General features: G+C 40.0%; 1 protein-coding gene across 1 annotated transcript in view; it reads left to right on the top strand.

Moving 5' to 3' along the window:
• polq (polymerase (DNA directed), theta) overlaps positions 1 to 21,323 on the top strand; it is a 91,415-nt gene that overhangs the window by 9,220 nt on the left and 60,872 nt on the right. The window contains exons 4-11 of the mRNA XM_060832792.1: positions 5,961 to 6,117; positions 6,645 to 6,753; positions 10,691 to 10,916; positions 12,445 to 12,598; positions 15,073 to 15,219; positions 16,091 to 16,303; positions 19,530 to 19,672; positions 21,094 to 21,283. Of these exons, the coding sequence (XP_060688775.1) occupies positions 5,961 to 6,117; positions 6,645 to 6,753; positions 10,691 to 10,916; positions 12,445 to 12,598; positions 15,073 to 15,219; positions 16,091 to 16,303; positions 19,530 to 19,672; positions 21,094 to 21,283 (1,339 nt within the window). The remainder of the gene's footprint in view (positions 1 to 5,960; positions 6,118 to 6,644; positions 6,754 to 10,690; positions 10,917 to 12,444; positions 12,599 to 15,072; positions 15,220 to 16,090; positions 16,304 to 19,529; positions 19,673 to 21,093; positions 21,284 to 21,323) is intronic.

Genomic DNA, 21,323 nt, shown 5'->3' with positions numbered 1-21,323 from the left:
ACACGTACCACTCTCTGTGTGAAAAAGTTACCCCTTAGGTCTCTCTCATATCTTTCTCCTCTCACCCTAAACCTATGCCCTCTAGTTCTGGACTCCCCAACCTCAGGGAAAAGACTTTGCCTATTTACCCAATCCATGCCCCTCATAATTTTGTAAACCTCTATAAGGTCACCCCTCAGCCTTCGACACTCCAAGGAAAACAGCCCCAGCCTGTTCAACCTCTTCGCTATAGCTGAAATCCTCCAACCCTAACAACATCCTTGTAAATCTTTTCTGTACCCTTTCAAGTTTCACAATGTCTTTCCTATAGGAAGGAGACCAGAATTGCAATATTCCAACAGTGGCCTAACCAATGTCCTGTACAGCCGCAACATGACCTCCCAACTCCTGTACTCAATACTCTGACCAATAAAGGAAAGCATATCAAACGCCGTCTTCACTATCCTATCTACCTGCGACTCCACTTTCAAGGAGTTATGAACCTGCACTCCAAGGCCTCATTGTTCAGCAACACTCCCTAGGACCTTACCATTAAGTGTATAAGTCCTGCTAAGATTTGTTTTCCCAAAATACAGCACCTCACATTTATCTGAATTAAACTCCATCTGCCACTTCTCAGCCCATTGGCCCATCTGGTCAAGATCCTGTTGTAATCTGAGTCCTTTGAACCCAATCCTTTAAATTCAATTAGATCATGACCGATCTTCTACTTTAACTTTATTTTTCTGTGCTATCCCTGTTTTCTTTGTAATATTTAAAAAATTATTGATCCCAATCTTGAAAAACTGAGCATCCACAGCTGACTGAAGCAAAAATTTTCAAAGACGTACTTCCCTCTGTGTGGACAAAATTCTTCTCAGTCCAAAGCTGCGCACACTTATTCTGAGACTCTGTCCTGTGGTTCCAAATTGCCTCAGCCATGGGGAAACATCCTTCCTGCATTGACTCTGTTAACCCTTGAAAACATTTTGTGTGCTTATTGTGGATATAATACCTTCTTGGTATCACCTAATCACACAATATGCCTGAACTAAATTGGAATTGAAGGTAATGAGAGCAAGTTTGACTACTAATAAAGTTTGAAACTGAGAAGGATGGTGAGCTTAGGCTGTGGCTAATATCACAAATTAGTGGCTGTTACCAAAAATACACATCATCATGAAGAACTGGATAGTTAAATCTTTATCTTCTTAGGTGATCCCCATTTTGCACCCTTTTCTGTGCTAATTTTGGTGAACTTTGTCGGAATGACAATGAGAATATGGTAATTTACTTTAGAACCCCGAGGATAGAGTGCAGCGGGTGGGAACCAGAGCTACATATCTGAGAGTGAGGTAGTTAGATATGGGGAAGTGACAGGATTGTAGTGAATCTGTCAGGAAGGCTATTCATGTGATAGAGCAAAGGGATCGGTTTAAGTGTGCCTGCTTTAATGCAAGTGATGAACTTAGTCCCAGATACTGATCTATATTCTATGATGTTGTGGCCATAACGGAGACATGGGTTTCACAAGGGCAGGAATGGTTGCTAGATGTTCCAGAATTTAGAACGTTTAAAAAGAACAGGAGGGTGGAAAAAGAGGAGGGATGTAGCATTGCTAATCAGAGAGTGCATCACACTACAGAAACGAAGGTGGTTGAGGAAGGTTTGTCTACTGAGTGGAAGTTCGGAACAACAAGGGAGCAACATTGGGGTTTTCTACAGACCCCCCCCAATAGCAGGAGGGAGATTGAAGAACTCATAGGCCGGCAGATTTTGGAAAAATGCAGATGCAGCAGGGTTGTTGTTATGGGTGACTTCAACTTTCCCAATATTGACTGGAACCTCCTTAGTGCAGATGGTTTGGATGGAGCCATCTTTGTCAGGTGTGTTCAGGAGGGTTTCCTTACTCAGTATGTAGACAGGCTGACCAGGGAAGAGGCCATTTTGGATTTGGTGCTCTGCAATGAGCCAGGACATTGTCAGATCTCGCAGTGGGAGAACACTTTGGTGACAGTGACCACACCCTCCTCAAATTTACCATAGCCTTGGAGAGGGAAAGGATCAGTTACCAAGGGAAGATATTTAATTGGGGAAAAAGGAAATTATGACACTATCAAACAGATGTTGGGAAGTACAGATTGGGAGCAATTGTTTCACAGAAAGGGCACAAGAGACATGTGGAAACTGTTTTTAAGGAGCAGTTGTTGTGATGCACAAATTTGTTCCTCTGAGACAGACAAGAAGGGGTAAGATTAAGGAGCCTTGGATGATGAGAACAGACGAGCTTCTTGTCAAAAGGAAGAAGGCAGCTTATGTAAAGTGGAGGAAGCAAGGATCTAGCACAGCTTTAGAGAATTACAGGCTTGCTAGTAGGAGCTCAGAAATGAACTGAGGAGAGCCAGGAGGGGGCATGAAAAAGACTTGGCAGGAAGGATTAGGGAGAACCCAAAGACATTTTACTCATACGTGAAGAATAACAGAATGATCAGGGATAGTGTAGGGAACTTGTGCATGGAGTCTGAGCAGATCGGGGAAGCCCTAAATGAGACTTTTGTTTCGGTTTTCACTAAGGAAAGGGACCTTGTTGTGAATGAGAACTTTGAAGTGTTGGGAAACCGGCTTGAACATCTCAAGATTGATGAATTTGATGTGCTGGAAATTTTGGTAAACATTAAGATTGATATGTCCCCAGGGCCAGACCAGATTTATCCTAGGTTGCTCGGGAAAGTGAGAAAGGAGGTTTCTAAGCCACTGGCAAAGATCTTTGCTACCTTACTCTCTACCGGAATCGTACTGGAGGATTGGAGGGAGGCGAATGTTGTTCCTGTTTTCAAGAAGGGGAAGAGGGAAATCCCTGGCAATAACAGACCAGTCAGTCTTACGCCTGTGGTCAGCCAGGTTTTGGAAAGAATTCTGAGGGATAGGGTTTATGACTATTTAGAAAAGCATTGCGTGATTAAAGGCAGTCAGCATGGCTTTGTGAGGGGCTGGTCATGCCTCACAAATCTTATTGAGTTCTTTGAGGAGGTGACCAAACAGGTCAATGAAGTTCGAGCAGAAGATTTGGTGTATCTGGACTTCAGCAAGGCATTTGATAAGGTTCCCCATGGTAGGCTCATTCATAAAGTCAGGAGGTATGGGATACAGGGAGATTTGGTTGTCTGGATTCAGAATTGGTTGGCTGACAGAAGGCAGAGAGTGGTTGTAGATGGAAAATATTCTGCCTGATGGTCAGTGGTGAGTGGTGTCCCGCAGGGCTCTGTTCTTGGGCCTCTGTTCTTTGTAGTTTTTATAAATGATTTGGATGAGGAGGATGAGGGGTGGGTTAGTAAATTTGCTGATGACACAAAGGTTGGAGGAGCCGTTGATAGTATTGAGGGCTCTCGCAGGCTGCAGGGCAACATAGACAGGATGCAGAGCTGGGCAGAGAAATGGCAGATGGAATTCAATCTGAATAAATGCAATGTGATACATTTTGGAAGGTCGAACTTGAATGCTGAATATAGGATTAAACACAGGATTCTTGGTGGCAGTGTATAGATCCCTCAAAGTTGCCACCCCAAGTGGATAGGGTTGTTAAGAAAGCATATGGTGTTTTGGCTTTCATTAACAGGGGATCGAGTTTAAGAACCACGAGGTTTTGCTGCAGCTCTACAAGACCCTGGTGAGACCACATTTGGAATATTGTGTCCAGTTCTGGTCACACTATTGTAGGAAAGCTACGGAGGCTCTGGAGAGAGTGCAATGAAGATTTACCAGGGTGCTGCCTGGACTGGAGGGCTTGTCTTACGAAGAGTGGTTCACTAGGCTCAGACTTTTCTCTCTGGAGAGAAGGAGGCAGAGAGATGACCTGATTGAGGCATACAAAGTAATGAGAGGCATGGATAGAGTCAATAGCCAGAGACTTTTCCCAAGGGCAGGATTGACTGGCATGAGGGATCATGGTTTTAAGATAGGTTAGGTTATTTTATTTTACATCAGGAATAATCCTTGGCACAACATAGTGAGCTGAAGGACCTGTTCTGTGTTGTACTTTTCTATGTTCTATGTTTTATGTTTTATTGGTATCCAGCTTTGGATACCAGTCATTGTCCAGTGGCTCCTGCTGATAAATAGAAGTGTGATATTGACTGAGAACAGGATTTCTCACTGCTGTCCTCTCTTGTTGGACAACTTGCTTGCACTCACTGTCTAAATTCATGAAAATGGTCTCAAATTTGAGAAATTGGAGGGATTGCCAGTGCTTCTGAAGATTACAGAGAGTCATTGCCATTATGAGAGGGGATAAGAAAAAGCAATTTTAGTACAAAACATCAGAGTAATGTTAGGACTGCTTTACCATGTCTGATAATCTGAGCAAAATTAATTTATGAAGCTTCTCTTCTACAATTGTTCAGAATATGTGGCTGTATTAGTTTCCATTGTGGTCAGTTACTGAACAAACCAGCAGCAGCAATGTTTGCATAAGGGGAATGTTCTGATTTGGACAAAGAATTTTGATTATTTTGGTTCTGGAAGAGCAATATTGTCTTCATCACCTACTCAAGTAATGCCATTTATCAAGAGATCACACGAGATGTGCCTGCTCTGGTGGATGTAAAAGATTGCATAACCCTGTTTCAAAGGATAGCAGAGACGATGCCCTAGTTGCCCTTGAAAATATTTAACCCTTAAAAACACAAAAATATATTTCCTGGTCATTCAGAAATTGTTTGTGAAAGGTTGCTGTCTGCAAGTTAATTGCCATATTCCCGACATTACAACACTTCAGAAGTACTTCACTGACTGTAAAGTGTTTTGAAATATAGAGCGACCCCAGTATCTACGAGTCCGGTTATCACTGTTTCAGTGACCCGCGGTTTACCTCAGCCCAAACATATTATGGGGAACGTTCCAGAATCAGGGATCAGGAGGCTGCCGGGAAGCTATGTTTCAATTTAAGTGAATGGGTTCGTACTTATCCACAGTTTTGGGCTTCCGCGGTAGGTCCTTGAACATATCTCCCACTGGTATGGGGGTACTACGGTACACTTACAACACTTATAACCTGTCAGCATATAATATTATTAATTTAAATTCTAATTATCTTATAAAACTCCGATTACACAGCCGAACAGGGAAATAAGTTATTGGACACAGGTAAACCAGGAAAGACAGTTCTGTTGTCTTTGTTCCTAGGTTCTATTGATGAGATGATCCTTATTACACTTCCATGGCATAACATGTTGTTTTAGTCATCTTCTCCCAGATGTTTCCACTGAAAATAGATACAAGGAGGCTAATTCACTTTTAAAACAAAAAGTATTTGACTTCTTCGTTATAAGTCACAGCATATAACAACTGTTTCAGGAAAGATAAACTGGATTTTTTTCAGGTTTGCGTGAGTTTTGATTGTCGAGAAAGCTGACTGCTTCTGAGTTGGGAAAGAACCAAACACTTCCCTCTTCCTGTAACTTATTTTCCAGTTCCAAGCTGTTCGGTGACCTGGGAACCAATCTCGTAGTTGTTGGCAGGCAAAAAGGTCTCTGTGAATGATTGGTCACTCGTCTGTTGACCAATCAACTTCCTGCTGCCAACAAAATCTTTACCAGTACGCCTCCTCAGCGCTAAATTGTCCGCAATTCAAACAACTGGTTGCTCCAACAGTTGTTTTCTAGATGTTGCCCATAAGTATCAGGTTACTTGTTTCAAAACTGCAGCCATGGTTTTAAACATTGGCTTTTAAAACTTCTCTTTCTCATTTCAGTCCCTAGTCTTTAAAAGCACTAAATAAAAATACATGGCCATTACCTCTGAATAGGAATAAATTGGATCTGATTTGTAAGACATTTTGTCACATTTCTTGGGACAGTGATGCTATAGAATTAAAATATTTTTCTAACTTTATTTCCGTTCATCTGTAATTCATAACAAGCAAACGTCAGCTCTAACCGAAGAGGTAAAAATTGAACCATGGATATGTTTGGTCTCTATCTCAGAACCTATTTCAAGAGGCTATGGTGAGAGTGGCAGGATATATGGGAAGCACATCACCTGCTGGGGGATTTTCATCGCTGGATATAGCTGTGTGTACAATTGAGAAAGCAAATGGACTCCTCAACCGAATTATTGAGGAGGATAAAATGGACCAGATCGGTGAGTCCAAACTATCGCTCTAATGTATCATTATTATTATTTGTATCTAATTTTTCTTAAGTGAGGCTTGAATTTCATCTTGATTCCTTTGGTATTATTCGGTATTATTATTTGTTTGTAAGTTGGAAAGCCGCATGTTGAAGCGGCACTCCAAGAAATGATGTAAGCTAACGTTTCAATGCAGATCTAAGAGTCGGCTGCATTCTCAGTGCTCCTATCTACTGGATGAATCATTAAACTGTCATCCTGTTCCAGTGATGTGGAAGGATATTGAAAGTCCCAGGTGCTATTTGAAGAAAATGCTCTCAATGTATTGGATAACTTACTTTTCTCAACAGACATTGAAATAAAAAATAATTATCTTATACTGCTTCAGTTTGATCTGCATAATAACAGTGATTGCACTCCAAAGTAATTCACTTAATCTGATACATTGCATGTGATACTTTTGTTTTTCTCTCAGATTGGATGTCTGATTTTAGCCCCTTTTTATAATTGTTATGATTTTCTCTTTTCTTTTCCCATAGGAATTGTGGTAGTGGATGAGTTACATATGTTGGGGGATTCGCATAGGGGATACCTGTTGGAACTTCTCTTAACCAAAATACTGTTTGTTACTCAAAAGAGTGCAAAGAGGTACGCTTTTCGACTGAAAAAAAACCTTAAGTAGAAAATTACACTGCACTCCTGGGGAGGTTTTAAACATAACATTCATTACTAATTAGCTGTGGCAAAGATTCATTCCTGATCTTGGATGTTAAGCAGGAGAGAGAAACTACTTATTTATATGGTATCATACAGCACAGAAGGAGCCCATTTGATCCTTTGCGCGATTACTATTTTTTTTGGAAGACCTATCCAGATAATTTCACTCACCTATGTAATTTTGAGAGCCATATTAGATAAGGTCAAATTCCAGTATATGTTCTTTCAAAAAACAATTGCAACCTATTGCATTTTAGTTTGCATGTGTTTACATTCTTACATTTGACTGTCACACATCTGATGTTGCACTCCTGATGTACAAAGTCCATGTCCATCTTGTGAATTTGAAGCACTGGATGTGACTTTATTTTGCAAACATCAGGCAGTGTATTTAGTGCTTCAAGAGAGTCTCATAAGACTGAGGAGACTTCAGTCATCCAGAAACCCAGGCAATATCAGGGGACCAGGATTCGAATCCGACCACGACAGATGATGGAATTTGAATTCAAAGGAAATCCGCAATTAAAAGTCTAATGATCACCATGAAATCATTGTCTATTGTCATTAAAAAAATAACAATTTTATTCACTAATGCCTTTTAGGGAAGGTTAAACTGGTCCTACGAAATTGATAAACCTATATGTGATTTCAGACCCATAGCAGTATTGTTGCTTCCTCATCTGAAATGACCTAACAAGTCATTCTGTTGTAATAATTACTAGAAAGTGTTGAAAAAGGAATGAAACCGGACCAACCAAGGTGCTGGAAATGACAAAAGCCCCGTCAATCCTTCAAAGTCTTCCTTACTAACATCTAGAAGCTAACTCTAAAATTGGGAGAGCTGTCCCACAGACTGGTTGACTAACAGCCTGGCATAGACATACTTAGAGAATCATATCTTGGGGACAATGTCCCAGACAGCACTGTCACCATCCTTGGCTACGTCCTGTCCCACCTGGACAGACCCAGCAGAGGTGATGGCACAGTGGTTTGCAATCAGGAGTCCTCAACATTGACTCTGGGCTCCATGATGTCTATGGTCAACAAGTCAAAAATGGGCAAGGACACCTCCTGCTGATTACCACATTAGTAATCCTCCATGTTAATACATACTCAACCTAGTCCTTACCAATCTGCTGGCTATAGATGCATCTGTCTATGACAGTGTCGGTAAGAGTGACTGCATAGTCCTTGTGGAGGTTAAGTCCTGTGTACACATTGAGAATGTTGTGTGGCATTGTCACTGTGCTAAATGGGAGAGACAAGCAGATAAACAACTCAAGGCTGGCATTTCTAAGGCACTATACGCCATCAGTGACAGCAAGATCATACTCCAATATAATCTGTTACCTCAGGGCCTGGCATATTCTTCCCCCCCAACCATTACCATCAAGCCAAGGGATCAACCCTGGTTCAATGAAAACTGCAGGAGAGCATGTTAGGAGCAGCAATAGACATACCTAAAAAAAATCCATCTGTGCCGCTACCAATCGGTGTTCCCTTCATCAGGAAGGGCTTATGCCCGAAATGTCAATTCTCCAGCTCCTCGGATGCTGCCTGACCTGCTGTGCTTTACCAGCACCACGCTCTCAACTCTGATCTGCAGTCCTCACTTTCTCCAAGCTCCCAATCAGGGCTACTACTAGATGCCAAACAGCCTTAAGCAGCAAGTGATAGATAGAGCTAAATGATTCCACAACCAACGCATCAGATCCAAGCTCCAGTTCTGCCACATCAATCGAGAATAGTGGATGACAATCAAATAACTTGCTGGAAGAGGAGGGTCCCAAACGCTGAGAGGATGTTTCCCCCATGGGAGAGTCTAGCACCAAAAGACATTGCCTAGAAATAAAAGGGCACCAATTTAAGACTGAGGTGAAGAAGAACATCTTCTCTCATATTTGTGCATCTTTGGAAATCCGTGCCTCAGGGAGCTGTGGGGGCAAAGTTCTCTGGTATATTTAAAGCTGAGATAGTTAGAATCTTGATCAGTTGGGGAATCATGAGAAATGTCACTTGGATCAGTCATGATCCTATTGAATAGTGGAACAGACTTAAGCAGCCAAATAGCTGCCTCCTGTTCATGTTTCTTATGGTTTTAAATATCCCCATCTTTAATGATGGTGAGCTCACATCAGTGCAAAGAATGACGCTGGAACGTTCACAAAATCTTCAACCAGAAGGGCAGAGTGGACGATTCATCTTGGTCTCTTCCAATGATCATTCCTGCCCCTGCAATGTTCTGGCAACAACACAGAGAGACCATTGCTCCTAACCTCCTGCACCTGGTTCCAAGTTGGTCTAGTTCAGCTACAACATGGGCAATTTTCAACACTCAGGTAAATGCCAAAGTATATTCTGTGCACAACAGCAGGATAAATCCAACCACGCCAATTATCGCCCCGTCAGTCTACTCTCAATCATCAATAAAGCAATGGAAGGTGTCACTGACAGTGCTATCAAATCGCACCTGCTCAGCAATAACCTACTCAGTGGCACCCAGTTTGGGTTTCACCAGGGCCATTCTGTTTGTGACTTCATTACAGCCTTGGTTCAAATATGGGTAAAAAAACTGAATTTCAGAGGTGGGGTGAGAGTTACTACCCTTGACATCAAAGAGCCTGAGTACAACTGGAATCAATGGGTATTAGGTGACAAACTCTCTGCTGGTTGAAGTCACACCTGTCATATACGAAGATGGCTATGATTGTTGGAGGTCAGTCGTCTCAGTTCCAGGACATCTCTGCAGGAGTTCCTCAGGGTAGTGTTCTCGACCCATCCATCTTCAATGACCCTTCCCGCCACCATAAGATCAAAAGTGGGCATGTTTTACCAGTGTTCAGCACCCTTTGCAACTCCAATAATGAAGCAGTCCATGTTCAAATGCAGCAAGACCTGAATAATATCCAGGCTTGGGCTGAAAATTGGCAAAAAGCATTTGCACTACACAAATGCCCGAAAAAGGCAATTTCTAACACGATAGAATTTAACCATTGTCCCTTGACATTGAATAACATTATCATTACTAAATTCCCCATTATGAACATCCTAGGGGTTACTATTGACCAGAAACTAGCCAGATAAATGTAGCTACAAAAGCAGCAGAGAGACGATCAGTCCTGTAATAAGTAACTCGCCTCTTGACTCCTTAAAACCTGTCCACCAACTATAAGGCACAAGTCAGGAGTATAATGAAATGCTCCCCACTTGCTTAGATGAGTGCAGATCCAATGACACTCAAGCAGCTTTTGTACCGTTCAGGAAAAAAGCAGCCCACTTGATTGGAACCACACCCATTAACATCTAGTACCCACAGCACCTTAGAGTATACCATCTGCAAGATGCACTGAAGGAATTCACCAAGGCCTTTTAGACATCACCTTCCAAACTCTCGGCCACTTACATCTCAAAGGATAGGGACAATAAACGCATGTGAACACCACCACCCGCAAGTTCCTCTTTAAGCCACTCAGCATCCTGACTTGGAAATAAATCACCATTTTTTCAGTGCTGGGTCAAAAACCTCAAACTGCCTCCTAAATGGCATTCTGGGTCTACTTCCAGCACATGGACTGCAGTGATTCGTGAAGACAGCTCACCATCAGCTTTGAGGGCAATTGGAGATAGCCAGTAAATTCTGGCTCAGGTTGCAATGCTTTCATCCCATCAGTGAATTTTTAACAATAATGTTGGCTAATTTTGTAATCATGAACAGTTGTCCTGGTGATATTTATGAAGCGAAAGATGTGTTATGATTTTTGGAATATGTTAACCTTTGTTTCACAATGGGATGTAATTAAAGTTAATTAGTTAATGTAATGTGTCTCAGTTTCCATTGACGATTGATGGCTGTATTTTGATATCACAGGCATAAGGCTGCAGCAAAAGGAAAGAGGCTCATTGATGGAGTACAGATTGTAGGGATGAGTGCCACTCTTCCAAACTTGGGTATCGTAGCAACCTGGTTAGACGCAGAACTGTATTGTACTGATTTCAGGCCTGTACCTCTACTGGAATTGTTAAAGGTTGGCAACACAATTTATGATTCAGAAATGAAAGTGGTGCGAGAATTTCAACCTGCACTTCGGATTAAGGTAATGATTTTTGGTGAAATGCTTCCAGAAATTAAATCCAGTCTATTCACGTTGTTATTAGCAATTCTATTAGAATTTTGAAAAAAAAATCAGTAATTAATTTCTGAAAATGTGCTGGAACTTGTCTTGTTGCATTGCTAAAATAGCAAATGATTGTTGCAAACTGGTAAAACTTGGGCTAACTGGAAACCTAATTGGGTTGGACACTGACCTTTATCCTTTGGGACCTGGGTTTAAATGAGATCTATGCTGTTTGACTTACTACTCTCACTGTACTGGAGGTTAGATTCATGTGAAATTAGTTTGAAAGTCATAAATCAGCATTTTGTGTGTAAGAGATAGAAATTGAAAATATTATCTTTGTGATATTTGACGAGTGGGAAATGAAAACTGTTAGATTGGGGAATTTTGAGATGTGTTGTTTGAAACCCTTTTGAGAACTCCAGAGCAGTAGTTTAGTAGAAGTATGAGGACCCCTGAAAACATGAAAGCCTGGGAGATAATTTTGGAAAGTAGTTTCATTATTGATAAATTTTACAAGTATACCTTAACAGAAAATCGTAAGTTAACACATGCTGAAAAATTTGGAAATCATTTAATGATTATGTGAACCATTGATATCCCTTCAGAAGCATTCTGAAAACTCTACTTAAATCTTGCTATATCAAGCTTGGGAGTGAGTAATGGATTGAATTTTTTTATGCAATGCTGTCACCCCTTGACTTCTTCAACATGATATTCGCCACATAGATCAGATATGAGGTCAAAGCAGAGAAAGAGTTTTCACTTGACAGCTCCAGATTTGAGTTGGACAGCTTATCAGTTAGTTACAGAAGGACTTTAAATTGGTTGAAGGAACCCATGGGTGAGGCAAGATGTAAGTTCAATTAAAGAAAATACTTTGCATTTTCTAAATGATTTGTTCTTGCATTTCTGCTGTCTCTTTTTGTGAGGAGCTTACCATTGATATTTTCACTGTGATGCAAAGCACAATTGAGGCGAATATTCTCTGCTTCAGTGAAGTGTAAATTTGGTATGTCCTTTACAATCTTAACCATAATGGAAAGCAGAAGTTCAAAAGACTTTCCAAGAGTGGATTTTGCACTCTAGTTTCCTGAATGCTGAACCAATAGAACCAGACTATTTCATTTCATTTTTTACTTATTTTTCGATGGTTGGAAATGTTTAAAAAATTAATTAAATAATTTGCAAGACAGTACTCTCACTTTATCTAATGTTGGAAGCAAAGCATTTATTTTTTACTTTAAATTTATTTTACATTATCCTTATTTTAATCCTCCAAGCAAACTGTCCTGGAAAGTTCACTGAATGCACATGGAGGAGAAATGAGCCAAGTTTACTTCTTACAAAGTGGTTTGTCTGAAAGTTGAATCAGAGGCATTGAAATACCAGATCCCAAGCACTATACTTCTGTTGGAAGTCAGAGCTGTAATTGTGAATCTAAAACATATTTATAGACTTCATGTTCATTGCTATTGAATTTGAAGATGTATGTGATTGATTGTAGGGTGATGAGGATAATATTGTGAGCCTTTGCTACGAGACTGTGCAGAATGGTCACTCTGTCCTCCTGTTCTGTCCTTCCAAGAATTGGTGTGAAAAACTGTCTGATACTATAGCCAGAGAATTCTATCATCTCCACCACATGACAAGCACTGAAGGTAAGCTTTTGTTAAGTGAGAACTAAGTTTAATGAGGTTGGTCACAATAATTCCAGTTGCAGATGCTGTTAAGTCCCTGCGGAGACAGATGACTTTTAAAAACAGCTAAGTATTTCTCAGAAATCTGGTTTAAATATTTTTTCTGTAAGTAAAAACTGAGAGTCAGCACTACCTAATAGGAAACTATGCACTGAATTAAAGAAGATGTACCCCCTAACAAGTTAATGTAACTAGAATACTTTAATATCTATTTGTACATAACACCTTGCTATCAGCAGATGTGTAAACTTGCAGACCCAAGTCCAAGCCCCTCCCAAGTTTAACATTAGGCTCCTTTCTCCCTGTCAGGAAGACTCTTCAGTATCCTTAGAATATTGTGTGAAATTATTTTCAGATTATCCCTGAACTGACTTCGAGCAGCAAAGTCCACTCTTGCAACTCCTGGGTTCTTAAATTCTCTCAGGTCCTGTTCCTTTGAATTGAAAAATAGTTTTAAAAAAATTCATTCAAGGCATTGTTAGCTGGACCAATGTTTATGGCCTATCCCAAGTAGCCCTTGAGAAGGCAACAATGAGCTGCCTCCTTGAACCACTGTGGTCCAGTTAGTATAGGTACACATCTCCAATGCCATTAGGGAGGGAGTTCCAGGATTTTGACCCAGCAATTCTGCAGGAATGGTGATACATATCCAAATTGGGATAGTGACAGGCTTGGAGGTAAACTTGTAGGTGGTAGTGTTCCCATGTACCTGCTGCACTTGTCCTTCCACATGATTGTGGTTCTGTGTTTAGAAGGTGCTCTTTAAGGAGTTTTGGTGAATTTCTACACTGCATCTTGTAGATGGTAGATACTGCTGCTACGGAGCATCACTGCTGAAGGGAATGAATGTTTGTGGATGTGGTACTGATCAGTGGGCTACTTTATCCTGGATGGTGTTAAACTTCTTGAGTGTTGTTGAAACTGCCCTTATCCAGGCAAGTGGGAAGTATTTCTGACTTTGCTTGTAGATGGTGGACAGATTTTGGGTTGTCAGGAGTTGAGTTATTCGGTGCAAGACTCTGCCTTTGACTTCCTGTAATCACATATTTATCTGGTTTGTCCATTCGCTTTCTGGTCAGTGGTAACCCCGGGTATGTTTGATCATGGAAACCACTTTATAATTCACTGAGTTGGTCATTGTTAGACAAGTGCTGCTATAGCACTGTTGATGATGCCTTTGATCACTTTACTGATGATTGAGAGTACACAGATGGAGTTGTAAATAGCTGGATTGGATTTGTGTATGGAATCCTTCAGAGGAGGGAGAGAGAGAATCATCCACCCACACGTCTGCCTGAAAATTGTTGCAAATCTTCAACCTCATCTTTTGCAATGATTTTTTGGGCTCTCCATCATTGATGGTAGGCATGGTTGTGGAGTATTCTCTTCCAGTGAGTTGTTTAGTTACCCTCTGCATCCTGCACAGTAGTTAACAAAAAACAGCTTTTTGCCTCTGATTGTTCCATGTTTAACACTGTTCTCCAGTGGTACTATTGACAAAGGCTGTTGCTTTAATAAACAACAGCTGAAGCTGTATTTATATTCAATTCCCCTGAAGCTGACAGATCAATCCAGTTTGAATTCCCTTGAGCAGGCATTTCCAAAAGCTGTGCAAATATTTTTTTGGTGGTGAAGAAGCAAAGGAAATAGCTACAGGATTGGTCATTATTACTGAATGTCCATTATTCATTATAACCAAAAAAAAAACAGAGTAATGTACGTTGAAATAGTTTTGGAAAAAGAGATATTGCTTTGTCAATGCAACTGATCACCACAAGTGATCATCTTTGAAGGTTGAGTGTGTTGCAAGTCATTTACTAATTCAAACATTTATCCCACTGTGAAAAGGTTAACATAGTCAGAGGGATCGTGGCATTCATATAGAGAAATCTTTGTAGGTGGCAGGAAAACATGAAAAGCTTTTTGGAAAAAAAACATAGAACATTGGGACTTTATAATTCGAAGCATAGATTACATAAAGCAGGAATTTGTGAAAAAACCGTTAGAAATCACAGGCCTTAAATATTTTGTCTATTTCTGGGTGCTATTTTTCAGTTCAGTAACCAGAAGACACTACTTTGTGATAATTGGGATAAGTAGCAGATGGTAGGCAAGAATTATTTTTATTATGCAGCGTATTATGAGCTGTATTGCATTATCCAAATAAGTGGTGGAAGCAGGTTCAATAGTAACTTTTGAAAAGGAAATAATTGCAGGGTTATGGCGAAAGAATAGTTGCCTTCCTCTCTTATTTCTTTCAAAGTGCTGACATGGGTATGATGGGCTGCGTGATGAATGTTTCTGCTGCACTATTCTATATTCTTTATTGATAATCATTATCTTGTGCTACTATCTAGTTACAACTTTGACCATTAAGTATCATTTGATTAAACTACATGATTTGTACTTTACTCTTTATTTTTTATTTTATTTAGGATTTGTAAAAGCATCCAAGTTGTTCCCTTACACACTACACAGGGATGAGCTCCAAGAGACAATGGATCAGCTAAAGCGCACTCCAGCTGGACTCGATGCAGTGCTGGGGCGCACTGTACCTCAGGGAGTGGCCTTTCATCACGCTGGTATTACAATTTATTTTTATTTCTTTGTAGAATGCGATGTTAACTGTTTTCCCTTGATGTTGAAAAGGTTTCATAAACTAAAACCATAAGGCATATAGAGTCATAGAGATGTACAGCATGGAAATAGACCCTTCGGTCCAACCCGTCCATTTTGCTGGCTGTATTGAAGATTAACATGACTTTTTTTTATATAGGAAACTGGCTTGGTTCGATATTTCAGATGAATGGAGGTTTCTTGTGGGTGTGAAGGTGGCTGAGATAATGCAGATTTACCTAAAAGCAGCTTATTTGACTGTGTGTGTGTAAGGCATAGATTTTCATCTGTCACAATGAAAATCCTCAAATGACCCTGAATGTTTTATTTCTGATTTTTATTGAGGCCTGGTTTTGTGCATGTTAAGACAGCTGTCCACTTAATTGGGCAGTTATCTCCGTTTAAATCCTGTTTTATTCTCTCCGCTCCCTGGAATTGAGAATTCACAGAGCAGACCAGGACTGAGTTTGTGGATTTATTTTGGGAAGCCAGGTTACCCCTTTGGAGAGTTGAGGTTCCAGGTCGAGGGAAGTTGTGGTTGACGTGTGAGGGGAAGACCAGATGGCCTTTGAAGTTGTTAAAAATACATGTGAATATGCCTAAAAGGTGCATGCACTTATTGGAGCAGTCAAAGCTATTGGATGACTTAGAACACAAGTGTTTATTTTCATCAGAAATTAGTCAAAGGAGTTTCTTTTATTGAATGGTTTTCTTTAGCCATGAATTTTTTTAAATGATGGTGCCATCAATAGACGTGTAACTTTATTTTATAATCATAATTAGTAACTGTTTATTTCTGATCAACATTGATTACTGCCATTCTCATTTCCATGTTAGGATTGACTTTTGATGAACGTGATATCGTTGAGGGGGCATTTCGCCATGGTTTGATTCGTGTTCTTGTGGCTACTTCCACCCTGTCCTCTGGTGTAAATCTACCAGCTCGCCGTGTGATTATTAGATCGCCAGTGTTTAATGGGCGGCTTCTTGATGTTATCACCTACAAACAGATGTCTGGGAGAGCTGGAAGGAAAGGAGTGGACACAATGGGTAAACAGTTAGTTGTTTTATATCTACTCTTTGTGGAACCCTAATTTCAGTATTTAAGGCAATTTAAGGTAAATGTGCTTTCAGTATTGCATTATGTTAGTATTGGTCCTTCTGAGGACATTGAGGTGTGGGGAGTGGCATTGATAGCAGAGGGAAGAGGTTCTGTTGGGAATTAGTTGACCTGATTTAAAATATTCCATACAAAGATATCTAACATTGCAATTGATTCAAAGTTTTGTAAGTTGTAATGTAAGCAGTCAATTTATGGATACACAACTTCCTTTATCTATAATGATCTGCCTTCCTGGTTTTCCCACCAAAGTAGATAACCTCACATTTGTCCACATTAAACTTCATCTGCCATGCATTTCCCACTCACTCAACTTGTCCAAATGACACTGAAGCATCTCTATATTCTTCTCACAGCTCACTCACCTACCAGCTTTGTGGCATCTATAAACTTGGCGATACTACATTTAGTTTCCTTATCTAAATCATTAATATATATTGTGAATAGCTGGTGTCCAAGCACTGATCACTGCAGTGCCTCACCACTCACTGGCTGCCACTCAGAAAATGAGCCGTTTATTCCTAATGTTTGTTTCCTGTCAGTGAGCCAACTCACTCTCAATGTCAGTACACTGTCCCAGTCGCGTGTGTTTTAATTTTACAGACTAAACTCTTGTTTGGGACTTTATCAAAAGCCGTTTGAAAGTTCAAATAAACAACATCCACTAGATTCCCCTTTACCAACCGACTCATTATGTCCTCAAAAACAAATCTAGCAGATTTATCAAGTATCATTTCCCTTCTCTAAATCCATTCTGACTTCAACTCTTTTTGAGAGGAAAAAAAAATACTTACCTCTTGCTTAAAAGGGTGACTTGTAATTTTGAAGCAGCTCCCTAGCTTTGGACTGTTTCACAAGAGGAAATATTCTGTTCATGTTCACCTTGTCAATACTGTTCAGGGTCTTCTAGGTATTTTTCAACAACTTATTGAGATGTCTTATGACAAACCTCTGGAGTAGGTGGGACATGAGTCCATGCCTCCTTGCTCAGAGGTGATTCTGTCTTGTTTCAAATAAAATTGTTACGTTCGTGCATATTGTGCACTGATTGGGCAAAATAGTCTGTGAGAATTGATATGTATACTTCAACTAACTTCTAATCAATTCTCCTCCGTTACCTTGAGAAAATATACCTTTTTTCTGGACTGCAATTTTTAAAATTATTTATTCATGGGATGTGAACATTGTTGGACATGCCATAATGCTTTACCCACCCCACCCCTAATTTGAGGTGGCGCTGATGATGATCGGCCGTCTTGAATCACTACAAGTCATGTAGTTCTGTGGCTGTAACTACTACAAGGGAGGGAATTCTAGGTTTTTGCCTCAGTGCCTGTGAATGAATGAATGGTGATATGGTTCCAAATCAGGATGGTGTGGGGTTTGGAAGAGAACTTGCAGGGTATTCCATGCATTTCTTACCCTTGTTTTTCTAAGTGGAAAATGTTGTAGGTTTAGAAGTGGCTGTCAAAGGAGGCTTATGGGCATTGGCAGAAGATAGTGTGAATTTTTAAAGTGCTGATGGGTGCCAGTCAAGAAAATTGAGTTGGGAGAAAGTGAGGACTGCAGATGCTGGAGACCAGAGTTGAAAAGTGTGGTGCTGGACAAGTGCAGCAGGCCAGGCAGCATCCGAGGAGCAGGAGAATCGACGTTTCGGGCATAAGCCCTTCTTCAGGAATGAGGCTGGTGCATATATCAGTCTCATTCCTGAAGAAGGAGATTGAGTTGTACTAGATGGTGTAGAGATTCTTGCATGTTGTTGGAATCACACTCAGCCTGATAAATGGGGAGCATTCCATCACACTCCTGACTTGTGCCTTGTAAATGATGGCTTTGGGAGTTGGGAGGTGAGTGACTTGCTACAAGATTCTTTGCCTCTGATCTGTTCTTGAAGCCATGGTACTTACATGACTAGTCTAGTTCAATTTCTGATTGATGATAACCCTCAAAACCTTTATGGTGGGGATTTAAAGATGGCCATGCCATTGCATATCAAGTGGAGATGATTAGATTCTTTATTGTTGAAGATGGTTGTTGCCTGACATCTATTTGGCATGAATGGTATTGCCATTTGTCAGCCCAATTCTGATGTTATCCAGGTCTTGCTGCATGAGAGCATGGACCGTTCCAGTAGCTGAGAAATTGTGAATGACATTAAATATTGAAAATTAGCAGCACAACCAGATAATGGAGGGAAGGTTATCAATAGATCATCTAAATGTAGTTGATTCTCAGACCCTGAGAACTCTTGCAGCAATGTCCTGGTGCTCAGGTGATTGACCTCCATTAGCCACAATCATATTCTTGTCTGCTCGGTATGACTCCGGCTGGTAGAGGCATCGCCCCCACCCCCACCTTTCGAAATTAGTTTTGCTGAGGTTCCTTGATCCCACATTTGTTCTATTGCAACCATGATGTTAAGGGCAGTTGCATTTATCTCAGCTCAGACTTTTGCTCAGTTTGGCTGTTTTGTCTGTATTTGGCCCAAGGATGTAAAGGGTTTGGGTGGTCCTGAAGGAACTCAACTGTGCATCTGTGTTCAAATTATTACTGAACAAGTGCTGCTTGATAACGCCGTTGACCTTCCATCACTTTGATTGAGAGTAGACTGATGAGGCAGTAATTTTGTATTTGTCTTTGTTTTGGTTGATAGGATGTGCCCAGGCAATTTTCTGCACTGCTGCAGCTGTACTGACATGTCAATCACTATCTGTAGCAGTCCTGTACTTCTTTGCTTGATCTGATAAAGATTTATAACTCGACAGTAACACTGCAAATTCAAATTAAATCTGAATTATGTATTTAATAAGCTGTAAATGTAGTTTTGGGATATGCATTTGAACTGAAGTGCGATTGACCTGAAATAAACAGTACCAAAATAATTTGTGTTAATTTCATCAAAAGTTGTGTGCAAGTTTTTTATTATTATATCATACATCCTGTGTTACAATATATGTGCTACATATCCAGAAACTCTCTGCATGGACTTGAATTGTCCTAATTTTTAGTAGTCAAAAGTACATGAAATAGAATGAGCATTACAATAAGCAATTTTTTTTTGTATTCATCATATGTTTGTTTTTTTTGTATGTAATAGCAAGGTGAGAAAGAAAACACCTTAAAAGTAATAACGTTTAACGTTAAATTTTGCTCCAGGTGAAAGTATACTGGTGTGTAAGAATGCAGAGAAAGCAAAAGGAATGAGCCTGATACAGGGCTCTCTCAAACCTATTCGTAGTTGCCTTGTGAAGAAGGAAGGAGAGGGTGTCACTACCAGTATGATCCGAGCTATCCTTGAGGTAAGATGAAAGATTAACAGGACCTATTTCAACTTGAAGGAATTTAACCTATGTACATAGAGTCTTGGCTACAAATGGTTAACTCTTCAGAAACTAGTGTCAACATTTTATTTTCTATCCCTCATTGACAATAGTTGATGTAGAATGTGTTTTGTATGGTATTCTTCAAGTTTTAAATTAGCTTTCAGATAAGTAAAAGTCTGAAATTTGTAGATCCGAATGTCATGTTGTTGGTTTGCATACAATAGCATTATCAAATATACAAAATGTGAACCAAATAAATTTCTGAGTCCATGGAGTCCTAGTTTGTGAATATGTAGATGTAGTGTGTCGATGTATGTAAAGTGACAGCAGCCCATTTATAGATTGAACTATCACTGAATTTGGAATAAAACTGTAATAAATTCAAACATTTATATTTTTCTCTGTTGGATTGAGAAATAAAATATACAAGAAGGAATGGATGGAACCTTTTCAGCAGATGCTCGTCCTGGTGCCTGAGAAGGCTAATGCTAGCTTCCAGAGGAAGGAAGGAAGAGCAACTAGTTTTCTTGCCAAGTCACTTGGACAAAGTTATATAAACTGTTTAAATTCTGAAAAAAAATTCTGTCTATAGATTTGTACAGACTTCAATCTGTTAACTGGTTTGGCTTTTTGACAGTAAACTTACAGCAATTCTTTTTAAGGAACCTGATCCCAACGTGATCTCTATCGCAGACATTGGTTCCAATAATAAAGGTTCTGGATCAGCAAGCGTTTGTGATGATATAACTGAGCTGCCTTCTAGCCTTGGTTATTTATTTTGTTATTTAACCATAACAATTACAGTAGTTATTTTTGCACAATGTTTCATGTGTGTATGACCCACAGTTTGCAATTTATTTGTTTGTTTACTTTTATTCATTGATGGGTTGTGGGCATCAGTGGCTAGGCCAGTATTCATTGGCTATCATTATTGTCCAGAGCATCGTTTGGAGCCAATCGTGTGGCCGTAGATCTGGAATTACATATCGGTCAGACCAGATAAGGATGGTAGATTTCCTTCCCTGAAGGACATTAGTGCACTAGACAGGGTTTCTACAACAAGCAACTGTGGCAACATGGTCACCGTTAGGCTAGCTTTTGATTTCAGATTTTTTTAATATTATATTTGAAGTTTGCCATCTGCTATGGTGGGATTGAGGCCCATGTCCCTAGGACTTTAGCCTGTGGTTCTGGATTCCCACTGTCGTGACAAAATAATAATAAAGAAAATTGATTTAAGATTTTATGTTTGAAATAGTTGATAAGTAGTGTTGTGTTTCAATTCCGTGGTTCTGTCATGTTTGGACTAGTTTGTGTCAAAATAATCCATCAGATTTGAGGAATATTCTGGATATTATGGGATTTTTAAAACTGTTGGCTCTTAATCTTGGTTTCAGATTATAGTAGGCGGTGTTGCCAGTACCCCAGAAGATGTCCGTGTGTATGCCTCATGCACACTGCTGGCTGCCAGTGCACAAGGAACTGAGGTAGCATCAATCCAGGGCAATGCTATTGAGGACTCTATACAGTACCTAATGGAGAATGAGCTTATTCAAATACTGGAAGAGGACCGGGAAGGAAATAAAAGTAACTTTTTCCTTTTCCTTTTTTCTTTTAGCAAATAAAA

Source organism: Hemiscyllium ocellatum, chromosome 12 (genome assembly GCF_020745735.1).
Source record: "Hemiscyllium ocellatum isolate sHemOce1 chromosome 12, sHemOce1.pat.X.cur, whole genome shotgun sequence".
Taxonomy (NCBI): Eukaryota; Metazoa; Chordata; class Chondrichthyes; order Orectolobiformes; family Hemiscylliidae; genus Hemiscyllium; species Hemiscyllium ocellatum.
The sequence above is the reverse complement of the archived record's forward strand: the minus strand, read 5'-3'. Positions and strand labels throughout refer to the sequence as shown.